The 27830-nt window shown below is 37.7% G+C and overlaps 1 protein-coding gene across 1 annotated transcript; it reads left to right on the top strand.

The window, feature by feature from the left end:
* The first annotated feature begins 117 nt into the window (after positions 1–117).
* On the top strand, positions 118–12247 carry mrps27 (mitochondrial ribosomal protein S27). The gene is made up of 11 exons (XM_084728654.1): positions 118–240; positions 524–601; positions 2066–2136; positions 2327–2385; positions 2989–3103; positions 4676–4754; positions 6739–6854; positions 7164–7266; positions 7377–7513; positions 9907–10068; positions 11769–12247. Exons 1-11 carry the CDS (start codon positions 126–128, stop codon positions 12015–12017), a joined length of 1284 nt encoding a protein of 427 aa, XP_084584780.1. The 5' UTR covers positions 118–125; the 3' UTR covers positions 12018–12247.
* Positions 12248–27830: the final 15583 nt, after the last annotated feature.

Below are 27830 nucleotides of genomic sequence, written 5' to 3'. Positions count from 1 at the left end.
TGCATTTTTACAGTGTCATTTGTGAATATTTGGGAACATAGTTTTTCTGTGCAAAATACTCATTTAAAAAGATACAAGATTTCCGTTTAACAGGTTTTACGTTTGGTATAACCCGAACGTATGAGATGTCCCCACCCGCCCCGACTAAGAAATGGTATCGTCCAAAGATGGCAGCCTCCGTGTGGAAGCGGTGTGTGACTGCAGCTGTCAAAGTTAAATGTTTATCTCCGTCTGTCTCAGGTAAATGACATCTTACATCTGGTTAGGAGAAATTATATTTTTATTAGATTGTATACCCTCGTTTAGCTTCTGTCTCTTTGGCCTCCGTTTTGTTTATTTGGATGTTTGGCCAGGAAGAGCTAAATGTCCTCAGTTCATGTTATTAGCTAACTGTTTGTAGCTACATGAACCATTTACCTGCAGAGCTGAGATTTCACTCATTTTGGCGCCGTTAACATTTCTAAAATTAAAGAAAATAAAGTATTTACACTTCCATGATCTGGTTGACTGTTTGTCTTTACAGTGAGAAGATGGCTGCTCTCAGCAGCTTACACAGACACCAAAGTGTGGGAGGCGAGAGAGAAAGATCCTCAGAACCTGGGTAAGACTTGACACTTCTAATATGAAAATCACATCGCATTTAATGAACAGTCCAGCAAGAGACAAGATTTGGGCCAGGGGGACTTATTTTGTCACCTAGTCCATATAGATTTAATCTGTACTCCACTACTTTAATCCATTCCTTAATTTGTTTTTAATAAAAGACGAGTGTGGAGTCAAATTCCTTCCCTCCCCTCCCTGTACCTGAGTGATCCAAACAAAGGTGAATTGGGGAATCTAAATTGCTTATAAGTGTGAATATGTGTGTGAATTTCTCTATATTGGTGTATTTACTTGTTATAGACTTAAAGACTGGGAACTTGTCCAAGGTAGGGTAGGGCTCATACAAGCAAAACCTGAGATCCTGTTATGGGTAATTTCATATCTAAGCTAGATATTTCCTGCAGAATAATTTGCAAAGAACTGTCCATGCAAAATAAGTTACCTCTCTATTAGGTATAAGCTCCTAATTTTGTCTTGGTGGTCAGAGTCCTTCTCCTGTTCTGTGTCATGTTAAGCTGATGTGTGTTTGTGTTGCCTTCATGCTGATTTGTCATGTGCAAGAATGCAAAGCATTGTCCAAATGATGAAGAATACTGCCTTAAAAACATTGTCGAACCGCTTTTTCTATTGTAACACTATATATCACATGTTGCATATGCCTAGATTCTGCAATTGATAAGCAAGTCAAGAAAATGAGTGGAGAGTTACTGAATACTGTGGACCAAGAACACATTCAATTCTACGAGTGACATGAGTATGAATTTTAAAAGATGAAGCCCCTAAATTTGGAGGGTGCTGTGATCTCTTGCTGGATATCAAATCTGAGTACTTTTTAGGTATGGACTAAAATCTACAGATTATCAACAATTGACAAGTAACAAAAGTTGGCATTGTAACTATTGCCAATGCCTGGTCAGATTGTTACCTATTTTTTCTGTGTATTTGTAGATACAGATATGATAAAGCACAGCTCGATATTGTGTGTTCAATATTGTGTAAAGACAAAATTAAACAGTGAAGTCAAGCTTGTTTTGTTAAGTAGCTGAAGGGGTTTTATATTCTTCAAGCTAAGATATCAAAGAAGTATTGTCTGTGTGCTTGTACTAAATGAAGAAGACGTACTTTGGTTGTAGGAACAGCTGCATGCAGCAGTCCAGAACCAAATGTTACTGTGTGTGTACTCGATGAACACAGGGTGGCAGTGTTGGACTGCAGCCTCATGGTGGACTGACTGGTGACTGTTCAATAAGGAGGATATAATTAGGAATAAAAAGGATTAAAAAATAAATCAAAATCATAAAAACTTTTTTGTTTTAACAACTGACGATGAAGCATTTTATGGCATAAACAAAAAACTTTCTATTTGGTTTGTCTCAATAGCATGCCATATTCTGAATAGTTTGTTTATTACATGATTAACTGTATGATTTTCATGTTAACTTTTTTTTTTTTAATCTAATAGCTGTATTGGCCACTACTATGGACAGGACATATGACAGGAATCTCCCAGTTAGCTCTCTGACTGTGTCACGGGTAAGCTGTGTCGAGATTTAAATTTCTACCCTGTATTTTATTGGTTTGTGTTAAACCTGTAACTGATAAATCAAGAAATAAGTCTAAATTTGATGGCAGAAGGAACAAAGTTTTCAATAATTTATATGCAAGTAAATTTTATTTCCTGTTTTTTTTTTTTTGTTTGTTTCTTTGTTTTTGTTTTTTTCAGTTTGTTGACAACATTTCATCTCGAGAAGAAGTAGATCAAGCGGAGTACTACCTTTACAAGTAAGAGGAATAATTCTTACTCTTTCCGCATCTTCATTTCTGTGTCAGAGATTTCTTCTTCTTTGGGTTTTGTGTGGTATCAACGTTTGTGCTTTTCTTGGAATGAATTGTCTGTTTGGTTTGTCTGTTTTGGTTTATGTTCAGTCACATGCTTTTCTTTGTTCGGGGCAACTCCAGACCTTTCCTGTTTACTCCTTCCTCTGGAATATGCACCCATTCTTGTGATTACAAGATTTAGTATATTTCTCAATCGCCCTTGTTCAGACCACAGTCATTTTCATAATCGGGTGAGAACTGAATATCTACCTCTCCAGACTGGGAAGTTTGTAAATATTAATTGTTATTCTTACTATGTTCAGCTCTTGATGATATGTTTGAGTCCTTGATTTTTTCTTTAAGAATGAAGCCACCAAATTTGCTATTTGCTCTTCTGGTGGTTTAGTAACTGAAATAGTTTACCACAGACTTGTGACCTTCAAATGTGGTCGCATGTCTTCTCCTTCTCACATCATCAACATCACCTATCATTTTATCTAAAGCAGAGCCATGGTGAATCTATAAAAATTAAAACTCATGTGTTTTTTTGATATTTTTTTCTGTCAGGTTTCGTCATAGTCCAAACTGTTGGTACCTGAGAGACTGGACCATTCACAGCTGGATCAGACAGTGTCTAAAATATGGAGCCAGGGAAAAAGCCCTGCACACCGTTAAAAACAAGGTACACAACACATTATAATCCCTCCATGTATTCTTTATTAACACTTTAATTACATTTTACAATGGAACAAAAACCAAAGAAGACAAAAAGGCTGCCAGTTTACAGGAGCACATAAGATTGTTTGAAATAGTTCAAGGTAAAGTAACATAAATACGTGTATCACATTAAACACCACACTCACACAGGTAATCAGGCAGGTCAAAGTCCCTGTGGATGCTGAGTAATATGACACTGTCCAAAATTTGCCCAATTCTCTCAAATCTATTCTGTGTACTGGGTTTGTACAGAGGCCATCTTTTTATTTGTATCACTAATAACATTTACTTGAGCCACTCTGCAAAGTAGGGTGGACTGGTAGACTTCCAGGTGAAATTCCTAGGTGCAGAGCAATTTGTATATTGTACAGAGGCTTAAAAGTCTCTGAAGAACTTCTGAAGATGGCCAGGTTATGGTTGGGCTTAAAGTGTCTGGAATAGGCTTTCAGGAACCACTCAAAAATTGCAGCCTGACAGTTATTTATACATATAGAAAAACAACACAAATGGAGCAAAATGAAAACTGTCTCTCTGAAATTAGTATTCACTGTGGACATGTATACAGTCAGCATGGGCATTATAAGAAAGATAACATCTAGATATTCAAGGCTAGAGACAGGAGCATCTTACAAGTAATCTCTCCATAATCTAATAAAAAAAGGCAAACAACATTTTGTTTTCTATAATAAAGTTGGAAACAGGACCTGTTCCTATACAGAAAAAGGCAGATCTGAAGACTGCAGTCAATTTCTTTAGCTCTAGAGAAAACCACAAACTTTGTTTTATTAGTATTTAAAACAAGTTTAAGGTTTCAGGTTCACACTGTAAAGTATTAAAAGAGCACTGCAGATTATCAATTGCTGACAAAGTTAGCTGAACTGTATAAAATAGTATCACCTGCATAAAAATGTAAATTATATGCATTAATGGACATGTCAATATTATTGTTGTAAATAAAATTCGACCTAAGATGGAACCATGTGGAATGCCCTTAGTCGCAGGAAGAAATTCTGATTTTATCATCACCCACTTGTGTTCACTGGTGTGTAAATCCACAAAAGATGTGCCAGTGATCCTTAAAACACTGATGTGAAGATGATTTTAAATTTGGTTTTAAACTAGACACAGACTCAAAAGTAGGTCAACATAAAGGAAGCCCATTTTTATAATCATAAACGAAATCTGATCTCAGACGTCTGATCAGGGCTGACAGCTGCACTTATCTGACAGTGTGAGCAATTACAGATCCATCAAACTGATGTGAGGAGCACAAATAATGTCAAATATGTTTGACGTTTTCAGCCCAGTGTGTTTGCTGGTCCTAGACCAGTTGTAGTATCTGAGACTCAGTGAATTATCCCCAAAACAGATGTCTGCCAGCCAACCGGTAAACCGGAGCTTGCTAAATCCTCTTGTTGTGATTGATTTCATGAGATGTCTCAATGTTAGAGATGCATTAAGAATCATGTAGGATAAACATTTTAATTATATACATGTGATTTAAATATTCAACATTTCTGTGTGTTTGTGTGTGCAGGTCCAGTATGGAATATTCCCAGATGACTTCACCTTCAATCTGCTCATAGATTCTTACATAAAGGATGGAAACTTTAAAAGTAAGGCTCATTTAAAAGTGTTAAATTTATTTAACATATGTTAAAACACCAAAGTCACACAATCACAAAAACTAACCAATGAAGGCAGCGGTAAACCAGCAAATCTCATGCGAGGTAAAATTACTGTTTTTCTGATTGGAGTGTGGGGACTTGAAAAAGAGCAATATAATGGCTGTTTCTGATTAAAAACAACAAGAATCTTACTGTTTAACAAAAATGTCTGTCCTTTTGGGGATCCTTACCATCTTGTTGTCGGACACTTAGAGTAACAACCTGAGCCTGTAAGTGGCAAGACAAGCACTTTCAGTGGACATGTTGTGACAGGTGCATTGCCCCCCAAGGATCATATTGCAGCCATTGCAGGTTGGCAAGTTCAAAACTTTTTGTACCTATCGTTAGGGTCATTTAAATCCAAAAATATGTAACAATTACGCCTAACTTTAAAAATACCAGAAAAAAACACATTAAAGCACATTTAGTTTCAGTTAGACTGAGATACAATGCAGTCACTGCAAGTTTCCAAACACTTTCTTGTTGACTTTAAATATTGCCAGGTGCAGGAGCAGACTGTCCGTCGAATCACTGAAATCAAACATTTCTTTTCTTGTTTGTAAAAGACAGAGTTGAAGGGGAAGCCTGGTTATTTTTCTGTAATAACATTAGACAGTAAACAGTTCATCATTTTTCAACAAATGAAGACATGTAGTTGGTGCAGCATTACAATCTATTCATTTGCATGATGAAGTTTTGATTACATTTGATAATAGCAAATAGTCCATAACAGCAAAGCGGACTGTACTCGCTACAGCTCCAGTCGCTTCCCACTGTGGCTCTGACAGCCACCTCCAACTGTCACACTCAGCTGAGAAAACTCCCATCACCAACGGAGGGAGCAGAGAGATCAATTCTCACACAAGTGTCTGACATACATCCCCGTGGCGAGTTTAAAAGGGTCTTCGTCTCCACACCACGTCTGCAACTTGCGCTGCCTTCCAGACAACGCTGAAGGTTGGAATTTCTCAGCTGAAATGTTCATCTCCTAACCTCAAAGCATTCCTGCTGCACACCGCAGAGAGTAAAGAAAAACATGGCTGACCCTGACAAACTGATGAGTTTCTTTGGCAAGTGTTGACACAGTTTAACCTTCAGCACTGCACCCTCCCTGTACCAATGTCATAGGAAGGAAAACTGACGCTTAAGGTTACATTTTATTTTATGGGACTAAATTACATTGGCACCCTATTTTGATATCAATTTACATGCAGACCAAATTTTATTATATGATAGTATGTATTCGATTTGCCTCGAGTTTATAAGTAGTCGTCCTTTTTGTATCTCTGAAGCTTGAAACAAAGTAAGCCCACTGGCTATTCTGAGGGAGCTAAGCTAAGAAAACAATAGGTCAAATAACTAAATAGGCAAAGTCAAATAATAGAACAGCTAGAACAGTCTGGTGAGTTCAGAAGAAAAGTAAAGAAACACCACTGTAACCAAGCATCATTATGGCCAAACTGGGCAGGTTTAGAAGAAAATAATAAATGACACATAGAGACGTAATGCTAGATCCTTGACCAGCAGCAACAAGTTCTATTTATTTTCTCTTAGGAATGTCAAAAATGAAACTTCGCCAACAACTCCTGCCTTACAGGAACTCTGAGGGCACACACTACCTCAAATACAGAAAGTTATGATGGTATGACGATAGAGGGCTCAGTGTTCGCTTACTGTCAACCAGCATCGTCCCAATGCCAACTCCTATCCTGCTGTCTTGTTCACTTTTATGATCTCTAAGAAGAAACCCTGTAATACGAGTTACCACTAGTTTAAGTAGCATATCAAAATATATTAGATTCTATGGGACTTACCTGAAAAAAGTATTTACCTTGCCCTGTAAAAAGAATTAAAGAAAAAAAATGATCATTTATGCATTATTGAATGAACAAGATACCAAAGTGTTATGGATGTGTTTGCTGTAATTGTACAGGTGCATGCTCTGTGGTCGAAGAGGTGATGCTTCAGGAGGCCTTCGAACTTCCCTCCACACAGATCCTGTCTCTGTACACTCTGGGCAGTTACCTAGCAACCAGACCACAACTCACTGTGAGTGAAACTGCAGCAACAGCAACATGAGAGGTGTTATGAAAACAAATGAACCCAGAATATTGTTATGCTTGGAAATGCAGCCACACACACACATCACAACTTGGACGCTGCACTGAATAAACACATATGTACCTGCACATTGTGGAAATGACAATTAAGTTGGACTGAAGTCATCAGCTGATACTCAGAGTGAAAAAAATGCTACACATTCACTGAGGAAAAATGATGTCTGAAGCTGATGAGCATGTGAATGTCGCAGCATGATGAATATTTTTAACTAAAATACTTGCTCCTTGCTGTGTTCAGGTGTCTGAGGAGCGGATGTTGGGAGCATCACTGTTCATCTGTGGACTGAAACAAGACAACAGTGTCGGCCTCAGCGCTCAGCTGCTTGGCAGTGCTCTCCTTGGTGTGTGTTTGAGTTTCTTCACCCATAGTGTTGGTTTGATTAATTCATCCAGTGTTCTTTCATCACACTGCCTGTCTGATTTATTCTTCTTTTCCTCCTTCCCCATCCAGGAAAGGTGGAGATGTTAAAGGGTATACATGCCGTCTTCAAAGGGATGCCTCTCTTCTGGGGTCGGGGGTATCTGGGCCGAGCGCTGGCTGTCATGGAGAGAGCTGCCTCTGGTGATGTCAAGCTGTCTAAAGACACAGTAAGAACTGAGAAATTCAACGTGTATTTCATTTTGTGTGCGTGTGTGTAGTCATCTTACCCAAAAAAAACATAAACAAAATGTAAGTTCTTATTAATTATACATCTATTCATCATTTACGTTTTATTTAATCAGTTATCAAAATAGACACAGATGAAATTGATAGTAAATTAATAATCAATTAATCATTGCAGAATTTTGTAGTTAGGTTTATTAGTTTGTCAAGCTGTTCTTTCCTTTGTTGTGTGAATTGGTAACTCTGTGTGCACTGTGCGTGGTGGTATATCTTAATTTTTAAATTGTAATCCTACTAATAATCCCCTTTTTTATGTAAATGTATCTGTAATCTTCTTACATTGTTTTTTATCTGTGACTGTAATGGAATACAATTACATTTTTTTTGTATCCGGATTACATAATTCTGTTACATGTAAGATGTTACTCCCCAAGCCTGGTGGCATAATCAAAAGTCTATTATGAATGAACTCACTTATGAACTCAGTAGCTGCTTTATTAGATACATAAAATCTAAAGCAATCCAAGACATCAGTTCTGCCTACAACTATATGTTCATTATTGAGTTTGCAGTGATGAATAAAACAATATGCTACTTTGAAAATGGTAGAAATGCTTCAATTTGGGCCGATATTGACCTTATTAAGCAGATTAGGTGTCCCCATTACGTCAGCCTCCTAATTAGTGTCATTAAGTTTATCGTTCCTGCTTTCAGTTGCTGTCTTTGAGTCATGGAGGTGTGGCGATTCAGTATTTAGCACCACAGAAAGGCATCATGTCATTTTACAGTGTTAATTTTGACAAGAATTTTAAATTTATTTTTAGTCTAAGTCACTTACTGAAAATTGAAGTTGATTTAAAGTTACATTTTTATCTTTTGTTTTAGTCAAGATTTAGTCAGTGGCACTCTTTTCTAACAAAGCAAACAACAAATGACTCACTCTGGCTCTGATGTTACATCGCTCTTACTGTCTCCTCGCAGTCACAACAAAACATTATCACAGTTACCTTGGCATTAACTAAGATAAGTATTCAGAATAGCTGGATTTGGTCATGACTGATAAAAGATATTCTGTCAGTGTGTCCTCACGGGGCACAATGGCGGCAGAGCAGCGTGCAGCGCCAAGTGGGGCTCAGCTGTGCTCTCTCAGATTTACCTTATCTTTTTATTCCTTTTAGCTCCCTCAAAACGGTTTCTACAGCTGCAGAAACAATGGTTTTGGTCTTTGTTTCCTCAGTAGGGGCATCAAGGTAACTTAAATTGCCTCATGATGCTTTTGGTGTTCATTCATCCATTTAAAAGAATAGGTGTGCTTCAAAACACACAAGACTCACACTTAAAGACACTTAAAGTGTGTTTGGGTTAAGGCATGTGTATTGATCTTGCAAAGATTAAAATCTCATCTCATTAACGTGTGAGAAAAAAAAAAGCTGTTCTTATTTGTCTGTTGCTCCTTTCTGGTTAGCAGGTTCCTGCACTTGCCCACCTCGTTAAAGAGAAATAAATAAACAGCAGCAGCACAGTAGCAGCATACACGATCAGACCATACAGTCAGGATTAGTCCCTGCACTTTATTATTGATGCTGTGAGTTTGATGTCAAACAAACACATTTCCAAAAGTGTTAGACTGCAGCTGTAAGATTAATCTGGATTAAACTTCCTTTCAAATTGGATTTTGTGTTTAAAATGAAAAAGTCTGTTGAGCATGGCAGTGAGTCACACAACAGAATTATTAACTACACAACGCAGACACACAGAAGAGACTGTTGTTACTTTCCAGGTGGGGTGTATGACGTAGACAGTCTTTATCTGCTTAGATGGAACACACACACGCTGTCATATTGTTATTTTTACATATATGCACGGACACACAGTCGGGTGTAGCGCCTCTAATCCGGCCTGTGCTGTCCAGTTCAATAGTTCAGCTTTGTCCACATCTAATGAGATTTTGAAGAGTCTGGAGCGCCGCGGGTGTCTGTTAGAATCACTGCAACAGGAACTAAACAGCCTGTGTCAGACAGCGGCACAGCAATAATGTAGACAAAGCAGATAACAGCATAGGACAGAGAGGAAATATTACCTGTGAAATGAACGTGCTGGTGACGGCGCCTCAGGTCACAGTTAATCTTACCCCTGCCTAAGATTAAGAGGTGAGTTGTCAAGCGAGGTGCTCAGCCTCCTCCATCATGACGTGTCTCTCCTATTATCTTTAAAATTGGAACTGGATATTCTTAAAAAGTTGAAAATATGCCACTATTACTCAAGTATTTTAATCTACGACAAGGACAGATGTTTCAGAATTGTAGTTTTTGTCAAACATGCTAAATAAAAAAATAATCTTGCTGCATGCTCAACATGAATTTTCATTTCACTTCAGCTGGATTACGTGACTGACTTGCTGCAGGAGTTGTCCTCTGCCTCAGACAGCGACTCATCTGGAGAGGAGTCTGCAGGTGAAGAGGACAAGAAAGAAGACGCCGTAGATGAGGATGATCGGGCAGAGCAGGCGAAGCTACCTCAATATGTTAGCAGATTCAAGGTGGGTGTTTGTTGTGTACGGCAGGTGTGGGTTGTTGCTTTGTTTTTTTTGTAGAAGCAGTGTAGGAAATGTGTGATAACTGTGTTACCTGTCATGACTGGGTAATTCATACTGGATAAAGACTTTTGAATAGATTATTTATAATTTAATTAAGTTAATTAATTAATAACTTTGGCCAAAAATTAATGCTTATTGTAAGAATTATCTTTCTGTAGCTGTAGGGTTAGAAAACTTCATCAGGCAAGGTCTGCTTTAGACAATGGTTTGCATCAGTTATCTTTAAGTGAAAAGTGAATCATTGCTACATCACCCCATTTAGACCTGGTATTATAATGTGATCTGTATCTGATAAGAAAAAAATGTGTTAATACAAGGTGTAAATGCACCATTATTAGAATCTAACCGGATCTGCCTGACCACATCTGGAAGTAGTCTGGCTCACATTGTGTTTGGCTCTTAGGTAGGTGTAAACGCAATCCGTACATGCCGGCATCGTTACCCTGCATAACATTGATACAGATATTTGGTTTTAGCTAACATAAAATATAGGTTGTTGTTCAAATGTAGAGAGTGAGCAAGACACACTTCTAATTACCGATTATATGTCTTTTCTGGGCCATGAAAGCGCCAAAAGATGCCTTATTCAAAAGAACTGCATGAATAATTAAAGCAATATGGGCAGAAAATGAATGATATTAAGTAAGTCATAACTGTGTATGTGATAGTGTGTGCTGCACTTATCTGGATTTACCACCATCTCAAATAACTCTCATGCAGGTTTTGCTCTGGAGAACACAGACCCTAATGAGGATAAAACTTTGTAGCCTTGAGCAGCATTCATGGCTGTGAGCCGTGTTCCCTACTGGTTGGGCCGTCTGCATGATCATAATAAAATGGTGATTAAGCAGGCAGGGTGCAGCTTTCCACTTATTTTGTCAGTTTAAGATTACATCCTGCCTTACTCTGTTGTCAGATGCACAGGAAATGTGTTTTTTTTAATGGCCATGTAATGATTCTACTAAGAGCTGGTTTTGTAGGTGGCTCTCTGATCAATGATTCAGTTACTCAGTTACTTCCTTGAGGGTGAACAAACGTGTTTAATACATTTCCCTTTTCCTCTGATCCTTACTAGCTTGTAGTCTTCTTCTTTCAAGTCATTAGCCTGCCTTTGTTGGCACATTAGTGTCTTCTGACATGTTACCTCCACCTGTTGGAATAGTGTGAAACCATTGGCTAGCATGAGATCACATCAGCTCCATTCAAGTGTGACTAGTTTTACTGATCAAGTTAGTGTCTTTAATATCTGATCAATCAGTGTGATACATTATTCTTACACACAATGTGCAGCTGTATTAAACAGATAGCAAATAATTTCATGCTCAGCATCTGATATACTCTACTTGCAGATAAGCAGGTCTAAGACTTGCTTATCTGAATTTTGTGGGTCATTGCAGTTATGAATTCAATCATCTCAAGGCAAAACAAATAGCCAGTGTGCTATTTGTGTATATAACTGTGACATCAATGAGCAGTACCAGTCCAGTAAGGGCTTTTACTGGACTTGGCTGTCAAACAAGGGCGGAGGGGGGTCTGTATTGAATAGAGTTCACTGGTTTAGAGGTTTCACCAAAGTCATTTAAATGAAGTGATGAGGTCACTGTTGGGCGCTTGAATGTCTTTTTATTTCCCTGCCTCTTCAGGAACTGAGCAGCCAGCTGGAGTCTCAGGGCAAAGTGGACTCTGCCTCTTTCCAGGCTTTAGTGACCGCTCTGGCCCAGCAGCACCTGGCAGCTGCAGAGAAACCAGACGTGCAGCAGTACGAGAGCAGGGTACAGGCCTGGGAGGCCGAGAAGAGACAGCTGATCCAGAGGGAGAAAGAGATGAGGGAGAAGGCCGAGCAGGAGAAACGGGAGCGGCTAGCTGCCAGGGCTGCAGCCCAGCAGGTGTAGAGACTCTCACTGAACTCTCCATGGAGTATGTACATTAAAACTGTGTATACTGAGGAGATAACAGGAGTTTTATGTCTCTAAAATTGTTAAATATCAACATTTCATTTGCTTGTCTCATCATTGCTTTTGTATATGTCAGTTATTATGTGCTTATGTGATAACTATTGCTCTGTTTTATTTAAATAGGGCAACTATAAATATACTGTCAAAACAAAATTTTGAATCACAAATGCTGTCTGACATTTATTGTCTTTTTCTTGTGGACTATGGGATGATATTATTGGAAAGTATGCACACATCAATTGTTAAGTCTGATGGTCCGGTGACATCATGTATGCAAAAAGAAGGGAAAGCTGTGCAAAGATCACATCCTCCCACTCCTTTTCCTCTCTGCCTGCAGGCAGCTGTGTGTGTTTTCTGTGTTTGTGTCTGTTAAAAGCATCTTTGGATGTTTTCTCACAAGGGATTGAAAGGGGTATTGCACAGAAGAACTTGCTGATAACCAATCAAGAGAAAAACAAAGTCTTTACATGGAGAGGAATGAATTGATGACCAGAAACACTTCCGTTCACAAAGGAAAACATAAATCATACTCTATAGATCCTGATAACTGTGAGAATAGACAGAGTGGACTTCAGTCTTCAGTGTAAAAAGTAAAAATGTGAGTTCAGCATCAGCTAAAACACAAATAACACGTTAACTGGCAAACAGAGTACAGCCTGAGTTGTTTAGACTGTGCAGAAAGATAAGATAATAGATCTTTGGAGAAGAAAATGCCCTTGTGGTAATGCACGTAATGCATTCATTCCACATTATGTTGAAGCTATTCAGTATTCAGAGCATGGTCTTGGGAAACTGCCTGGTATGCAGTCCAGGATGAATGAGCAGCACAAAATGCTTAAAACAAGAACCATTGTGATCCTGAGGCTCCTGACTGCTGTTCTGAGAGGAACATTTTTTATATAAACATTATAAATTTAGCTGTTAGAAATATCATTACTTGTTTTTAGGGATTGTTTGGAATTTTTTAAGTAGGGTTGTATGATGTTCTTATTCATTGTCAAAATAGATGGTGGTCAGCATGCTGCCAGTTTTGCTCGATGAAGCAAAATTAATGGGTTCGCGAGGTATGTTGAGTCTAAAGCCAGAGTTTGCAATGTCACAAAGATGGCTCTTTTAACCTGGCTAGATCACAATGGTAACTGAACCCATAGCTTGGTAGGGAGCAGTTTGTCCAGAGTTCAGGATAAAAAAAAAAAAAGGTAAAAAGTACCACTCTTTAATTCTTGTCTTCACAGTGTTCTTCATGAGCGATAGAGTCTCAGCTGAAGGAAGTTATATATGTAAAGGTGCTGAGTTGACAGTAAATTCAAATGAGGATGTGAAATGTAATTACATCAGCGCAAACTATGTGTCATGCTGTCACAGGAGCCTCAGCTGGTGATGCAGAAAAATCATTGTTTGCTTCTACTCATATTACCAGTTAAAATTTTGCACCAATTATCCATAGTAAAAAAATTATGAAGCAGAGTTTTTTTTTTTATTTTGATCCTGAGTCACTGCCAGAATTAATCTGATTTGGTCAAAAACTAAAGTGATTACTACTTCTCCATTGTGGGACGGTGTCAGACCAACAGTAGTGTGTCATGTTTAAATATACTGTTGGAAGTTTAATGTGCAGATGTCAGTTAAAAATAAACAGCAGTAAGTGTGCAGAAGGTTTCTTTTACCTTTATTTAACCAGGCAAGTCAGACTCCATTAACAAAATCAGTCATTTTACTTTACAGGACGCAGGAGATGCTTGTCTACTGCTACCTTGATTGGTTAGTTTGTTTCTTTCACTTCGATGAATCTCAGTCACACAATAACACAAAGTAACAGCGGTAGACTGGAAACTCCTGTGTTCTGTGAGGTGAAATTTATGTTTTTGCCAAAAGAGTCTGGCAGGAATGCTGAAAGCTGAATTTCTCTTGGTGAAAGTATCCCCTCCACTATGCTTTTATAGAGTTTTTTCACAGCAAACGTTTTGACTTGTTATAGCAGCAAAGGAACTGGTGAAACATGTTTTTGTTAAAGATGGCTCTGTCATCCAGTCGCCCAGTAAACCAGCATGCACAATAGCAGGACCCTGGAAGTAGCTCACGTTAATGGAATGCAGTTGTTTTTAATGTTATCAGTTACACCTGTGCCTTTCCTGCTGTGACATGCCAAAACATCTGCTGTGAAGACATGTCTATTACAGTAAAATACAACTGTCATTGTTGATCATCAGCAACTGGTGAATAAGACTAGTTTGTTTGAGTTACAAACCTTAAAACACATGGTTGGTATTATTATGTTTTGTTTTTTGGTTTTTTTTTTCAGGCTGATGACAATTAAAAATTTAAAACCCAAAACCAAGAATGACTGAATTTATGATGCATCATTTACTCCAACTGAAGATGTAAATCTTAAAAAAGAGATCATAAATATATGTTTGCTGCCAAACTCGGAGTGCTTGAGTTGGTTTCACTTAAACAAACCAAGTAGTTAGATGTTATGCTTTTTTCAGTGGTGAAATGTAACTAAGTACATTACTCTTGTACTTAAGTATCCCACAAATTAGAGACACTTTACATAAGTGAGAATAAAAAATGCCTCTAAAACAAATCGTCTCAAACCATCCAGTTATTGAAAGTAAAAAACAGACTCATCTGGCCTCTGTAGAGCCTGTTAGTCTTTATTTAGATCACGGCTGCCCAAACTGGGGCACCTGGACCAAAGTTGGCTAACCATAATGTTTGATTCGGCCCACAAGATGTTTCTAACGTTAATTACGAACGAATATATAAATTGTTATTTATTCTGTTTTATTTTTGTCTGTCGTCTCCTTTGTCTCTCTCACATTTCCAGTCTATCTTCACCTGTCTTGTTCAGTTAAACCTGCCTGTTGGAAGTCCTGGAGCAGATCTAATCCTCCATCTTGCGATCCAGAACAAGGTAAATATGAATATTGTAAAATAAAATTAAAACTGTGTCATTTTGAAGTCATTTTGAATTAAAACAGTGTTTTAGTTTAGAACTAGTTATGGGCCTTTTAATGTTTACCTATTTTTCTGGTAAATAAAGTTATTATCAATGCTTGTTTATTAAATGGCCCCTAAAATATGGAAATAAAAGATTTACAAGTGAAAAAGAATAATGAAGAATAAAATAACACTACAGAATGATAAAGAAATAAAATTTTAAAAAAATAAAATAAAGGAGAATAAACTATTACTAAAATGTAACAAATCTTTAAACACTCAGATATGTGATATCTGATGTTTGATTTATTTAAATTCTGTATGAAGAAACATACTGACATTTTATTCATTTTCAGTTAATGAGTTCATGAAATTTCTATCCAGTTTTCTTTTCATTTCTTCATAATGTCTCTGTAAATTTGTTGATATTGAGTTTGACGCAAAGGCCTTTTTAGGCAGCGTCCACATTTCAAAGTGACCTGTTCCAGATTATCAGGCAGATTTATTCAATTAATTTACTTCTTCCTTTATTTTCATATTGATTTTAGTTTGCCAACTTTTCATCTGGTCAATAAAAACTAGACTTTTGGCTAATTCGGGTATATTCACAGTAATGTTTAATAATATGTACTGTTCCCAGAAAATTAATTAATTTTAACTAATGAAGCCCACCTACCTGTCACCTGTCCATCCTGACAACCAATCACTTACCGTTTTTCGAGTCTCTTCCTTTAAGAAGGAAGTAAAAGGGAAGTGATGATGTCTGAAAGACGGCGTGGGAAAAACACCACGTGAGTCTCTGCAAAGACTAAATATCTCCGGAACCAGCCGATCAATAATCTCCCTTCACGTCAGGTGAGTTGGTGAAAACAAGATCTTCATTTCCTCTTTTTTCCATTTATTTTCTTATTTCACAGACCTTTGGTGTTTGATTTTCTGTTTGAGCATGAACCAAACAACTGACACCTGTCCACAGATCTCTGATTAACTTTGTTGGCGAGTTGATTTACTCTTTTTAAACTGAACCACTAAAACTTTCCCACAGATCCTAATTTGATTTGTTTCGCTGAAGAGGGTTAACTCTGGCCAAATTTTGAGATCCTGAACTGAACAAACTGAGCTCTTTTTGCTGCTTATTGCTGAAAACCTGAAAAGTTGTGCTTTTATGTTGAGCTCTGAAGTATTAGTAGTAGGGAATATTTATGTTGGACTTGACTGAAAATGACTTTCTCTCTTGTTAAATGTGGTTTTCATTGTCCCATCAATTCACTGATTTATACTGAACTGACTTGAAAATGGGGGTGGAAGTAATGAATGAAAACTACTCAAACTACCATGTTTTTTTTCTACCAGAGTTTTTCCTACAATTAGAAATGTAGTTATCCACATTGATCTTTTGTTAGACATGTTTTCTTATATTCTTTCAGTCTACTGACTGACCATTTCTATTCTTTCAGTTGATCTGTGCTGCAGACTGTCATCACTGACTTAAACAGCCTGACTCTGGCCTCATCTCTTTGTCAGCAGCTGTCACAGGTAGGCTGTTTTTAATACTATGAAACACAGGGTTATTAAACATTTCTGAAAATAATTGTGGTTGGCATTATTTTCAAACCTTCACATTTTTGACGGACGGTCGTGGGCTCAGCCGGCACCTCCTGTGTCCGGCTGGCGTCTGACGGGTGCCCGACCTCGCCGCAACTTTTTTTGGAGGCCGTGGCCTGCTTGATTTGATGTCTCGCCATGAAACATGAGATCACTCGGTTGGCACCTCCTGTGCCTGGCTGGTGTCTGCAGTGTTTATTCTGTCATTTGCTTGTTTCAAAAATCATGCAAAAAGAAGATGATACAATTCTTTTTACTTTACTTTTGTACTTTTTACTGGTGTACTCAATTACATTTCACATTTTTTGGCGCATCTTCCATTCTTGCATTAGTAATGGTTAAGTGGGACCTCAGGATAAGACTATATTGTAATCACCATTAAAGAAAAACATTACTATCTTTTCAGTCAGACACACTACTTTGTGTGCTTATTGTCTCCCACTGATAAAGCATTAGACGTGTAAAGGCTTCAGACAATGAATTAGCTCTAATCTGCAATAAAAATGGGTCATTCATCATTCTCTCAGCTTCTTGCCCCCATTTCCAAACCACCGGTTTAAAAGTAACACAGGTGTTTACATTTCTTGCAGTGGTCAGCGGAGGTTTTTGACTGTCATCTCAGGTGTTTGAGCAGATGTGTGCTAACATTGCTGGTGAAGTGAATCAGGTGAGGTGTGATGAAGGGACAAAGTCAGGAAGTTTGACATCCACATCACTGGTTATCTTATGCCCAGAACCTTTTAAGTGTTTTAAAAGGTGTGTGTGTGTGTGTGTGTGTGTGTGTGTGTGTGTGTGTGTGTGTGTGTGTGTGTGTGTGTGTGTGTGTGTGTGTGTGTGTGTGTGTGGAGGGCAGGTTTATAGGGGAAGTGTGTCATGGTTTATTTGAGATACGTAAATATTAAAGAATCTGCAGGAGCAAAGGAGATGCACTCGACATTAGCCTGGATATGGAACAGCTGCTACTGTACAAACCATTTATCTCTACCAGGAAACCTCATTTGTAGAATAAAGACAGTTGACTGGTAAGAGAATTAATGGTAATGTCAGCACATCCTCATCTAATCTTTGGAGTTCAGTACATATGATCCACTCTGAACAGCACCTTCTGTTAAATGCCTGATTCACACATTTTAACCACCTGTAGTAGAGGGTTTATCTTCCTGTGGCTGCAGTTTACACTTGACCTATGAAAATACAACTATCTTGTTTTTTTTCCACTGAACCTAAGCCAACAGGGTTCAGTTCCTGTTTTTGATTTCTGTGTGATATATATCTAAAAAGGGAGACCTCTGTCTGTTCTGTGGAGCAGATTACAGGATGAGATGGTGCGGGGTGGTGATCTCAGCCCGAGTCTCTGGAGAAACATGTATATTAATCTTTCATTATTCATCAAGGTCATCAGCTTCATATTTAACATTTTGTCAAACTAAGTGAAAACAAATGTTTAATTTATCTGTCTGTATGTTTTGAGGGTATGAGTGGCTTTTATGTGCCCTGACATTGGTGAATTACTCTCATATTAAACAGTAATAAATTAGGTAGATGTGCAGTGGTAATTATTAGAAATTGGATTTCTGGCTGTCTGCCTCTTTTGTCATTTGTCATTGTTAGCTGATTGAAATAACCTTATAAAGCCATTCAAATATCTGCATATATGCTGCAGCCACTTTCAATAAAATTTTTGCTACAAAAACCATCTAATAAATCTTGTACATAGTTTAGAAGACTTTATACACCTTATTTCTAGATCAATTAGAGACTGTAATTTTTTAGTTTATAGTTTTAAACAAAATGCGGGCTTAAGTCTGTAAAACAATCAAGCTGTGATTCTATTTGTGTTTGATATTTACTGTATGTCAACATGACTTTAATTGTTATTTAGTTTAACAAGGTCTGTTAATAATTTAAACTAATTGATCCAGGGTTGGTTAACAGCTAATTTACATTTACGTTTTCCTCAACAAGGTGGCAAAAACAACCACAAAATGGCAAATACACCCCTTAATAAATAAAAGTCAGTCAGTGTAAGATAATAAGCAGAATCAGTAAGATAAATAGAATAAATACAAAGCAGTCATTGGTGGTGACAGTTTTTGTGCTGCCTTTGACCAAGCTTAAGGCTGACTTTAAACTCTGCAATGCTCCCTAAGTCTTTTTCAATGTTTGAGGGTCTGGAATTCCACTTTTTCATTATTTTAACTGAGAAAGCAGATTGGCCAAAGACACTGTGACACCCAATCGTCCCTAGTTGACGCTTTAGTCCTATTGCAACCGTCATTGCCAGGATATGCCAGGCATGTAACAGGAGTTGATACAAGATTCTGAATAATTTTAAACATCAGGCATGCATCAGAGTAAAATACACTATAGTTTTCCCCTTACTATGTTGTATAATCGGTCATGTTTTCAACAAATTCCTTTGGCCTCTTTTACCTGCATAAAAACCCTGATGTTGTCTGCAAAACTCAAATGGTGATTGTCCAGACTTTTAAAAAAGCTGCAATGTACTACAAATTACCAATAAATGTATAATTTTTTGCATGTTGTGATGTATAATCTGCTTCATGAATAGCTGGTGCATCAGTTGCCAATAGTTACCAAGTGTGCCATATGGCAGTTCTCAAAAATCATGAACGTATAAGCCAGAGCTGTTAGTGTGCTCAAAATGAGGAGCTCTATACAACGTGTCGATGGCAAAAGAGTTTATAGATGTGTCTTATAACCTCACTTTAAGACCTGGCCATCATAGAGAAGGGAAAGACATAATGAACGGTACAAATGTGCATGACAGCACGTACATTCTGGCAATCTTTTCTTTGAAGAAATTCATAGAGTTGCACTGGGTTGTACAGAAGAGGAGAGATATAAGCATAAAAGTAGAACACAGATCAACAGTATATACAGCATAGAAGGGTTATACATCATCCGATAGCTGGGAACTCAGCACACTGTGTTAGGGTAGCAAATATGTATTTTATTTAACTGATAATTGAACATGTTAATAATCAATTCTCAATTAATCATTAATAATTACAAAATGCACATCTCTTTCTCAGTTTCTATTTGTTTAAACAACTCTAGTGATGCATAAGTGATGTGAAATAATGATTCAAAGAGCAAAAGCAATTTAAACAAACAGAATAATAAAACAATAAAACTCTCACTCAAAACAGCTGTTCTTTTCTGCTATCCACATTACAGAATGTGTACTGTATAACAGATGGATCTTGTTACAACTGATGCTTTGACATTTCTAGTATCTCCCACAACCTCTGACCACCCAGTGCCGCAACATTTTATCAACAAGGCTTTGTGAAAGAGTATTGACCCAACTCTGAGGTGATGTGGATAAAACACATGTCTGTGTGTTTAGCAAGTGTTTTGCAAGACATATCACAGCTGTCCCACTGGCACCATGAACACGAAGCAGAACGTAAGAGAAAAACACCCACCCAAAACAAACAGTCCTCATTTTCCTTTAGACTGAATGATAGGAGCATGTAGGGATTGCAGATGAGACATTGTCAGCAGGACTTTCAGTGATAAAGGTGAAATAACCAGCTAAAAGATAAAACTTCAAGTAAAGTGGTAGTGGAGCCAAACCCAGCAAGAAAACCACCTCAGTACTGTATTCCCTGTTGTCAAACTGGCCACCATTGATCTTGAAATTACAACAGACATTATTGGCTTAATGTCAAGCCATGTTTGCTCAGGTTAGCTGTTTCCCCATGTTACAAATCTTTATGTTAAGTTAATTGTCTGCTAGCTCCAGCTATATATTTATCATGATGACATGAGAGTGGTATCCATCTTGTCATCTAACACAGTACAGTACAACCTGGGTGCTCACAGGAGTAAAATACATTACATCATAACAACAGGTAGCCCACCAGTTATACCATGGTCTCTTTTTTGATTGGCCAGCAGATGTGCGTTAAAACCGTTTAAGGCACATGTAGTTTAGCTCAAGTGTAATTACCACAGCTGTCAAAGCTAACTCATTATTGACTGCAGCAAGCCAGCTGAGTTAGTTAGCTGTGTAGCTTATTACTGTTAACTAATAAATTAATTAATTAATTAACTGTTGTATAAAAGTAATAATCATAATCAAGGTGTGCTGTTGTACTCACTATCATCATGGCTGTGATTATCTTCAGCACTGTGCCTGCATGCCTACGATTTAATCACAGCATTGATGACATTCAGTTCAACAGCATGACACTGATAGATTATTAATATGGAATTTTAAATGCAGCAACAACAACAGAAAGTTTAACAATGAAAAATAACCTTTTGAATGAGTTCTTATTTACACATACATCTTATCTGGGAATCGGACACATCTATTGCACTCATTTGCTCCTCTGCTCAAGTTCACATTACCAAATTAATGTGGTGATGCCAGGCTAATGTGCATCAGTAATCTGAAAGAAGCTGTAAGATCTCATTCATTCACTTGCATTTCAATGAGCTGACACAGCAGGAGTTCACAGACACCATCCAGTGTGTCCAAAACAACTTTACAAACTCAGTTGGAATATAAATGAGCTGATTAAATGAGCAGTGTTGGTCGGGTTTGCCTCATTAGTTTTGTTTTGGCCCTTTGGCAGTGACTCTTGTCAACTCGTTCTTGCTCTGTTTCCATCAGTCAACTTGGTGGTGTAGGCGGATTTAAAGGTCTGGACCCAGACAACAATTCTCTTTAATTTATGCATCATCAGCAATATCCTGCGCTGTTTTTTTCCATTGTGCTCTAATGGGCAGCATGGGTCATCTGGTCATGTAAAGATTAGCAGTAAATGTCCCGAATATGGCTTAGAGTTTCTCTTCCTATTAATGATTACTGCAATAATGTGTCAACCAATAGTACACTTGTACTGCAACTAGCAGTGATGCAGGACCCACAGTTCTTCCAAAGAATCTGAACTGTTTGGATGAATGAACACTTACGGCAACTTCCCTGCAACTTGCTATGAGTCATACACTCTTTAGAGATAAACTGTCCTGCTGTTAGATCAGGAAAGTGATTGTGTAAAGTTTAATATTGAGAACAAAGTGCATTATAGTTTTTTTTTTGTTTTGTTTTTTTACTTCAGTAAGCATGAGACAGTGTTTGTGTTTTTGCAGGCTTTGTAGTCCCACATCCTTGAGGGTAAAGTGTCCCCTATGGATGTGTGCAAGCTGAGGGCGGTGAATAACTGTATGAGCAGAGCTGTTTGATGGATGTTTTATGTTCAGGTCATTCATATTTACAGTGGCTGTATACAGTAAATATATATTTTCAAAAAGTTAGAAATTTGATGTGATTAAATTCCATAACGTCATGAACCATCCAAACAAATTAATGACAGAGTTTAATCAGATGCCTTCAGCAAATAATCCCAAAAAAAACAGCCAAAATGTTTCTGTTTTCATGTTGGCATCTCATGTCAAACTCGGTGCCAGTTCAAACAGTTTACATCTGATTCTCTGCACCGCAGCTTTGTTATGCTGAGTGAGATCGCATACGGATGTTATCTATAAATCTAGCAGACCACAGAATAAACACATCCAAAACTCTCCATAAACTTTACATTTAAAAACAAGCCGCAGGCAGAGTGTTTTCAGGGACAACAGCCCATCCACCTGGGCAGACTGACTCTCCGAGATGTTGGGAATCCCAGACTAAAGAGCGGATAGTAACTGATGATAGTTAATCTGATATAAAGTAAGTTTAAACTGTTCTTTGAAAGTACCAATTTAATGCTTAAAATAGCAATGTAGACACAAACATTTTATCCAGATTGAAGGTCAGGGTTTATGAAAACAAGTGCTCTTATCAGACATTTCAATCAACAACCTCAAATCACCAGACTTTTTCACTCTTATCACATTTACATGAACATATTTATTTGTTTTTTGCAGTTTTGCATTTTTGACTGTGGAAAAAAAAACTCAGCTCAACTTTTAAAGGGATAGTCCACAGTTTTGGAAGTGGGCTTGTATGAGGTACTTCTTGATAATCAGTGTATTACCTGCAGTACATGTATATTTAGTATGTTTTCACTGCTTTACTTTGCAAATGGGAAGCTGCTGTTATACGTATAAGCCATTATATCACTTGACAAAAGCAGTTATTTTACCTTGTAGAACACTGAAGTTGCTGGTCTACCATTGCCTCTATCTGTTAGCTTGTTAGTGTTGTGTGACTTCGGAAAATACAAACTAAGCTTTTAAAACACCAAAATCACACAATAACACAAACAAACTAACTGATCGAGGCAGCAGCAGACCAGCAATTTCTGAAAGGTAGAATTACTGATTTTGTCCATGGAGTTTGGTTGGTTTGGAGAGAGAATTTTTTGGCTTGAATAATGGCAATTTACCATCAGCAATGTTAAAGTTAATGTTACAGTTTAACAGTGTATTAACAAAAATGTAAATTGTGCTGAGACAGAGTCCGTTTTGTCCGTGTATATGTGCATCCCTGCGTGCATCCTGCAGAATTACACCTGGAATGAAGGCAGTTTTGCTTAATCCATCCCACAAACTACTGAATGTGTCTGCACACAGATCCTGTTTTACTCTCTGCAGGTAGCTGTTGTTTCTTTTTAAACAAAAAGGCCTGTGGCAAGCCATAATCTCAGGTGAAAAATCATAGGCTCAACCCTAGTATTAAACCAAACACAGAGACATTGTTGCAAGGGAAATCATCCAGAGCTACACCTTAACACTGTGCCAAATACAGTGCACCACACACCTGTAATCATATTTGTAGTTTTTCTCCCTCTTGTTCTAGGAAACGAGTCAAATCCCTGACAGTTATCAGAGGAAAACAATTATGGAGTATTTTCCACCAATAGGCACTACTGTGAGGATGTAGTAGACTATAGAGACAACAACAAGTCCTTTCCAAGACACAATGAAGTAATTGTTTGGCACAGGAATTAAAGCCCTGGAAGAAATGCTGTGTTTGGGAGGTTGTTTTTTCTTTGCTTTCTTTAAACTACAAAGTCTGCCAAAATAACAAATGCACAAACAGAGAGAACCACTGGGCTGTGTGATTGTCTGTCTACACAACATAAGCAGGAAAATTGATTCTTTCGGCAGCGCTGGTGGTCATTACTCTGAGTTTGCAGTGCGACCATGCTGCAGGTTATCTGACTTCGACAAACAAATCCAGGAAAAGCACATTCATGAGGGGTTTAATCTTTCAAATCTACTTACAAAACATTCTGCAGGATTTTAAAGCAGACATGCTGGTACAGAAACACAGAACAGGAGGTTGAGGTCATATTTTATGTGTGCGCACAGAGTGGCATACACACACAAGCACATTACATAACAGCTGCTTTTCAAAGAGGTGACATGTTAAGGCCAATTATGTTACATGCAGTGTATGTATGAATGGCGTGCTTAAGAAAATATTATCTTTTTCAAGGCTATATTACACCCAGAATGGCAGAGGGCTTCCTCCTTTTCTGAGTTTAAATAAATGCCAGAAATTGGCAACAAAGAAAACAAGTGTGTTGTCCAAGAGCACAGGGTCAGTGTGGTGGGTTGACGTCAGGCAGCTGGCCTCAGGGTCTCAGGTCCTCACAGTTCAACATGTTCCTTGATAGCAGTCACAGTCTAGCTAAGAGGAGAAAACAGTGGACTGACTTTTTTTTACTCCTGCAGATCTGTGCTTATTCAAGTTATTCATATGTTGAGAATCCTACTGCTCAGGCAACAAACCTGTGCAGCTTTTTTTTCTCCTTTTTTTTCTTCACAAATTATGCAAATAACAGCTCAGTGTTAATGTGGCCATCATAGACAGACAACAACAAGCTCCAGGTACAGTTGTTTCTCACGCCCACTGCTGATATCATCTGTACCACCTAAGCCCCAACCACCTGGTGATGGTGGTGGTGGAGCTGGCTTGCTTGTCAATTTCTTTGTTTGTGTCGTTCAGTAAAGCTGGGGTAGGCGGTTTAGTTTTGGTGTTATTTTGTTCCATGGTAACTTTTAAGCATAATGTAATTCAAGTGGTCTGAGAGAAGACTAGACTTCTGCTCCTCCTCTTGGCTCGATTTTCAGGCTTTAGAAAACCTGGCATATGATGGAAGACTTTGGCCAATCACAGGATATTTGATTGTTGAGTCTCATTCCCAAAACGTAAGTATTTGACAGCCTGGAAATGAAACTCAACAAGCAACTATCTTTCTCCAGAATCTCCCACTTTGGCATTCATTTGCTTTGTTGAAAATTCAAACTCACTCGAGAGAGGGCCATCTTTCCTGCAGCTTATCAGGACAAAAATAATAATGTGAAACAACAGCAACAACAAACATGAATGAGTTCAACACACTGGTGTACAGGCTTACACAGAAAACAATTGGCGAGGGTGTTTTGAAACAGGTCATACAGGTCGGTGTGTGTCTGATATTTCTCTGGACATTGTGAACAGAGCTGATTGAGGTGAAAGAAATAATTTGAGTGAAAACTGTGTAATAGAACTGTAATGCAGAAACTGAAAAGAAACTTACTTTGAAAATATTGTTATTTCAAAAATGTTTAAATTTACTTTTCGATGAATATTCATAATGGTGAGAGAAAAGCTACAAGTCTCCAGTTTGTTTCTCATGAACATCATTATTATATTATTATAGTTTTGGTATTGTTCTGATAACTTCACCAAAGTCATCAAAGTCAGTACTGGTCACATAGCTAATTGCTACATAATGAGGCAGATAGTGTTGGACAAGTTAGTAAGGAAATATAAGTTACTTTTTATGCATTACTCCTTTGAAAAGTAATATTATCACTTGTACTTGGCATCAAAAGTAATTAGTTACATTACTTGTTATTACTATATTACTTTTGGTGAGCTCGTTGTGCTCCAAAGTTGAACTGCTGATCCAGTGAGCTGTTGTTAGCTTTCCAGATGTTGGCTGTGGTGGAAACGGAGTCAACCTCTCTGAGTGCTGCTGTAAAATTAGATTCCATCACCACATTCTCTCTCGATGAGACAAAACAAACTCAAAATACTGACAATACCTTCACCTGCGAAACAAACTGTGATCATTCACTCTTCCTCTTTCCCTCTCCTTCATCCTCTATCCTTCATTTAGCTTCTTGGCGAGCAGCCAACACAACCTGCCCTGACCTGCTGCATGTACACATCTTCAGTCTTCAGAGTTACTTTGATAAGGAACTGTAATACAGTTACTGTTTTGGGAATTGTAACACTTAACTTTGCTTATTGCTAGGTGAAGTAATAATTTTACAGCAAGTACAGTAAGGTACTGAGTAAGCCATTTTTTTTGTGAAAAATTGCATTTTATGCTGTTGAAATTTCCTTTCTGGGAAGTTTAAATACAAGACACACACTGGAGATCTCAGCCTCTTCCTTTTTATTCTTTTGAAGAAATAATTTCCAAATGGTCGGTCAGAGATCTGTCTGGTTTCAGGAGTTTCCATAAAGAGACACACAGAGTGAATGATCATGTTTTGTTTTGCGGGTCAGGGAGACCGGTGTCATTACTGTCTCTCAGCAGGACGTTGTGTTTATTTGCTTTACAATAAATGATGGACACAAATGAAGCTATACTGTAGTGATCAGTGTGTGTGTGTGTTATGATTGAATGATGATTGAATTATGTGTTACAGGACTGAATATTAATGGTCTGATAAAATGTTCTCAGAACAGCTGGATCACAGAAACAGTTTTTTAAACCTCACTGTGAAACACAACGCTTAATTAACAAGTGATGCATGACTTTTTGTCAGCAGGAAACCTGACAGGTTTAATGAATAAACTTGCATGAAATTTGGCAAACTTATCCACATTACAACTGGGAACAATTGATTGGACTGTGCTGAGCCATCTGACATTTTGTTGATTTTTATCCATAATTGCAGAGTCAGGGAATCAGTTTTTTATATAAATCATATTTTAATATCATATTTCTCCTGTGTTATTACAGATTATATTTTATTATTTCACTTTAACTAGTTCCACCTTACTTTTGTCCTGTGAGGCACTTGGTAGAATATTGTAAATAGGGGATGGTAGTAACACTTTTTGTTTGAACATCAGTAACTCAGTAGTTGTTCATGCTAGATCTGTCAAACTTTAAAATGTACAACCCATTTTTGTCTACAACAAATAAAACTCACTTTGACATATACTACACAATTACAGATTATTATTATGTGAGTTGATGTCAAATACAAAATGTTCTGGGTTACAGCCTACCCCACCACTGGGGTGAGTTGTAACACTAGCTTGGGATAGATGTAACAATGAGAAGAAACTTGGAGATTTAAGATCCACGCTATCCAATTTATGAAAGAACTTAAGGAAGAAAGACTCAACCATTTTGAATAAAATGAACAATTTAAAATTACAAGAAAATTTTTTTTGTTTGTGTGGATTGTATTCCTGAATGAACGTGTCACATAAGGGTTCAATGATTATCATGGTTGTGGAAATGTAGATGACTGCCCCCAGGCTGCAGGCTTGGTGGGCCAGGAAATGCGCACACTTGACCCACACATTTTTTTGCCTTGAGTCTGCAAAGTGTTCCATGCACACAATGTGGAAATTCTCATCATTTTATTGACCTGTTACAACTATCCCCACCCCAAGGAGCCATTACATAGCTAACTGTTTTAGCATGTGGGCTTGAAGGTAGCATGAAAACGAAGCATCAAATTAAACTAGAGAAACAGCTACTCCAGGTTGTGTAAGTCAAACCATTGAACCTACAGTACAACAAATCCTAGGCAGAAAAAATATTCATTAAAAAACTGAACTTTAAAAAAAAAAAAAAATCTTTTGGTCTTAACTCAGCAAAGTTGCTCACAGAGATATGCCACTCCCCACTTTTAGCTCAAAAAGGAAATGGGAGTGTACAGTATTGATAGTATCACTGCAGCTCTTTTCTGATCGGCAAAACTGACCTGGCGTTACGACACCCAGTCTCCCCTTTTGTTTTATTTGAAGTTTATTTTAGGTTATTCTACTTTTGTTTTGTGGATGAATAAAAGATAGCTCTGTGTACAAGCCTCAACTAACTGCCCAAAATATAATGTAAAAACAATTCATTTTACTTTTAAACCTTTTTGAGTATTTTTCGCCCCCCCTTTTGTGAGTTCTTTTAAAAAGTTCAAGATGTTTAACTACGTTTTATGAGATTATCTGTGAGTTTGGATCAACCTCTGTGTGATGATGTGGGA

The sequence above is a fragment of the Lutjanus erythropterus genome, chromosome 10 (assembly GCF_056507025.1).
Source record: "Lutjanus erythropterus isolate fLutEry1 chromosome 10, fLutEry1.hap2, whole genome shotgun sequence".
Taxonomy (NCBI): Eukaryota; Metazoa; Chordata; class Actinopteri; order Lutjaniformes; family Lutjanidae; genus Lutjanus; species Lutjanus erythropterus.
The sequence above is the reverse complement of the archived record's forward strand: the minus strand, read 5'-3'. Positions and strand labels throughout refer to the sequence as shown.

Coding starts and splice junctions, on each gene's coding strand:
- mrps27 (XM_084728654.1), top strand. CDS start 126: ATGTCCCCACCCGCCCCGACTAAGAAATGGTATCGTCCAAAGATGGCA. Junction 4,755..6,738: donor AAAGGATGGAAACTTTAAAA/GTAAGGCTCATT, acceptor GTAATTGTACAG/GTGCATGCTCTGTGGTCGAA. Junction 7,514..9,906: donor TCAAGCTGTCTAAAGACACA/GTAAGAACTGAG, acceptor ATTTCACTTCAG/CTGGATTACGTGACTGACTT.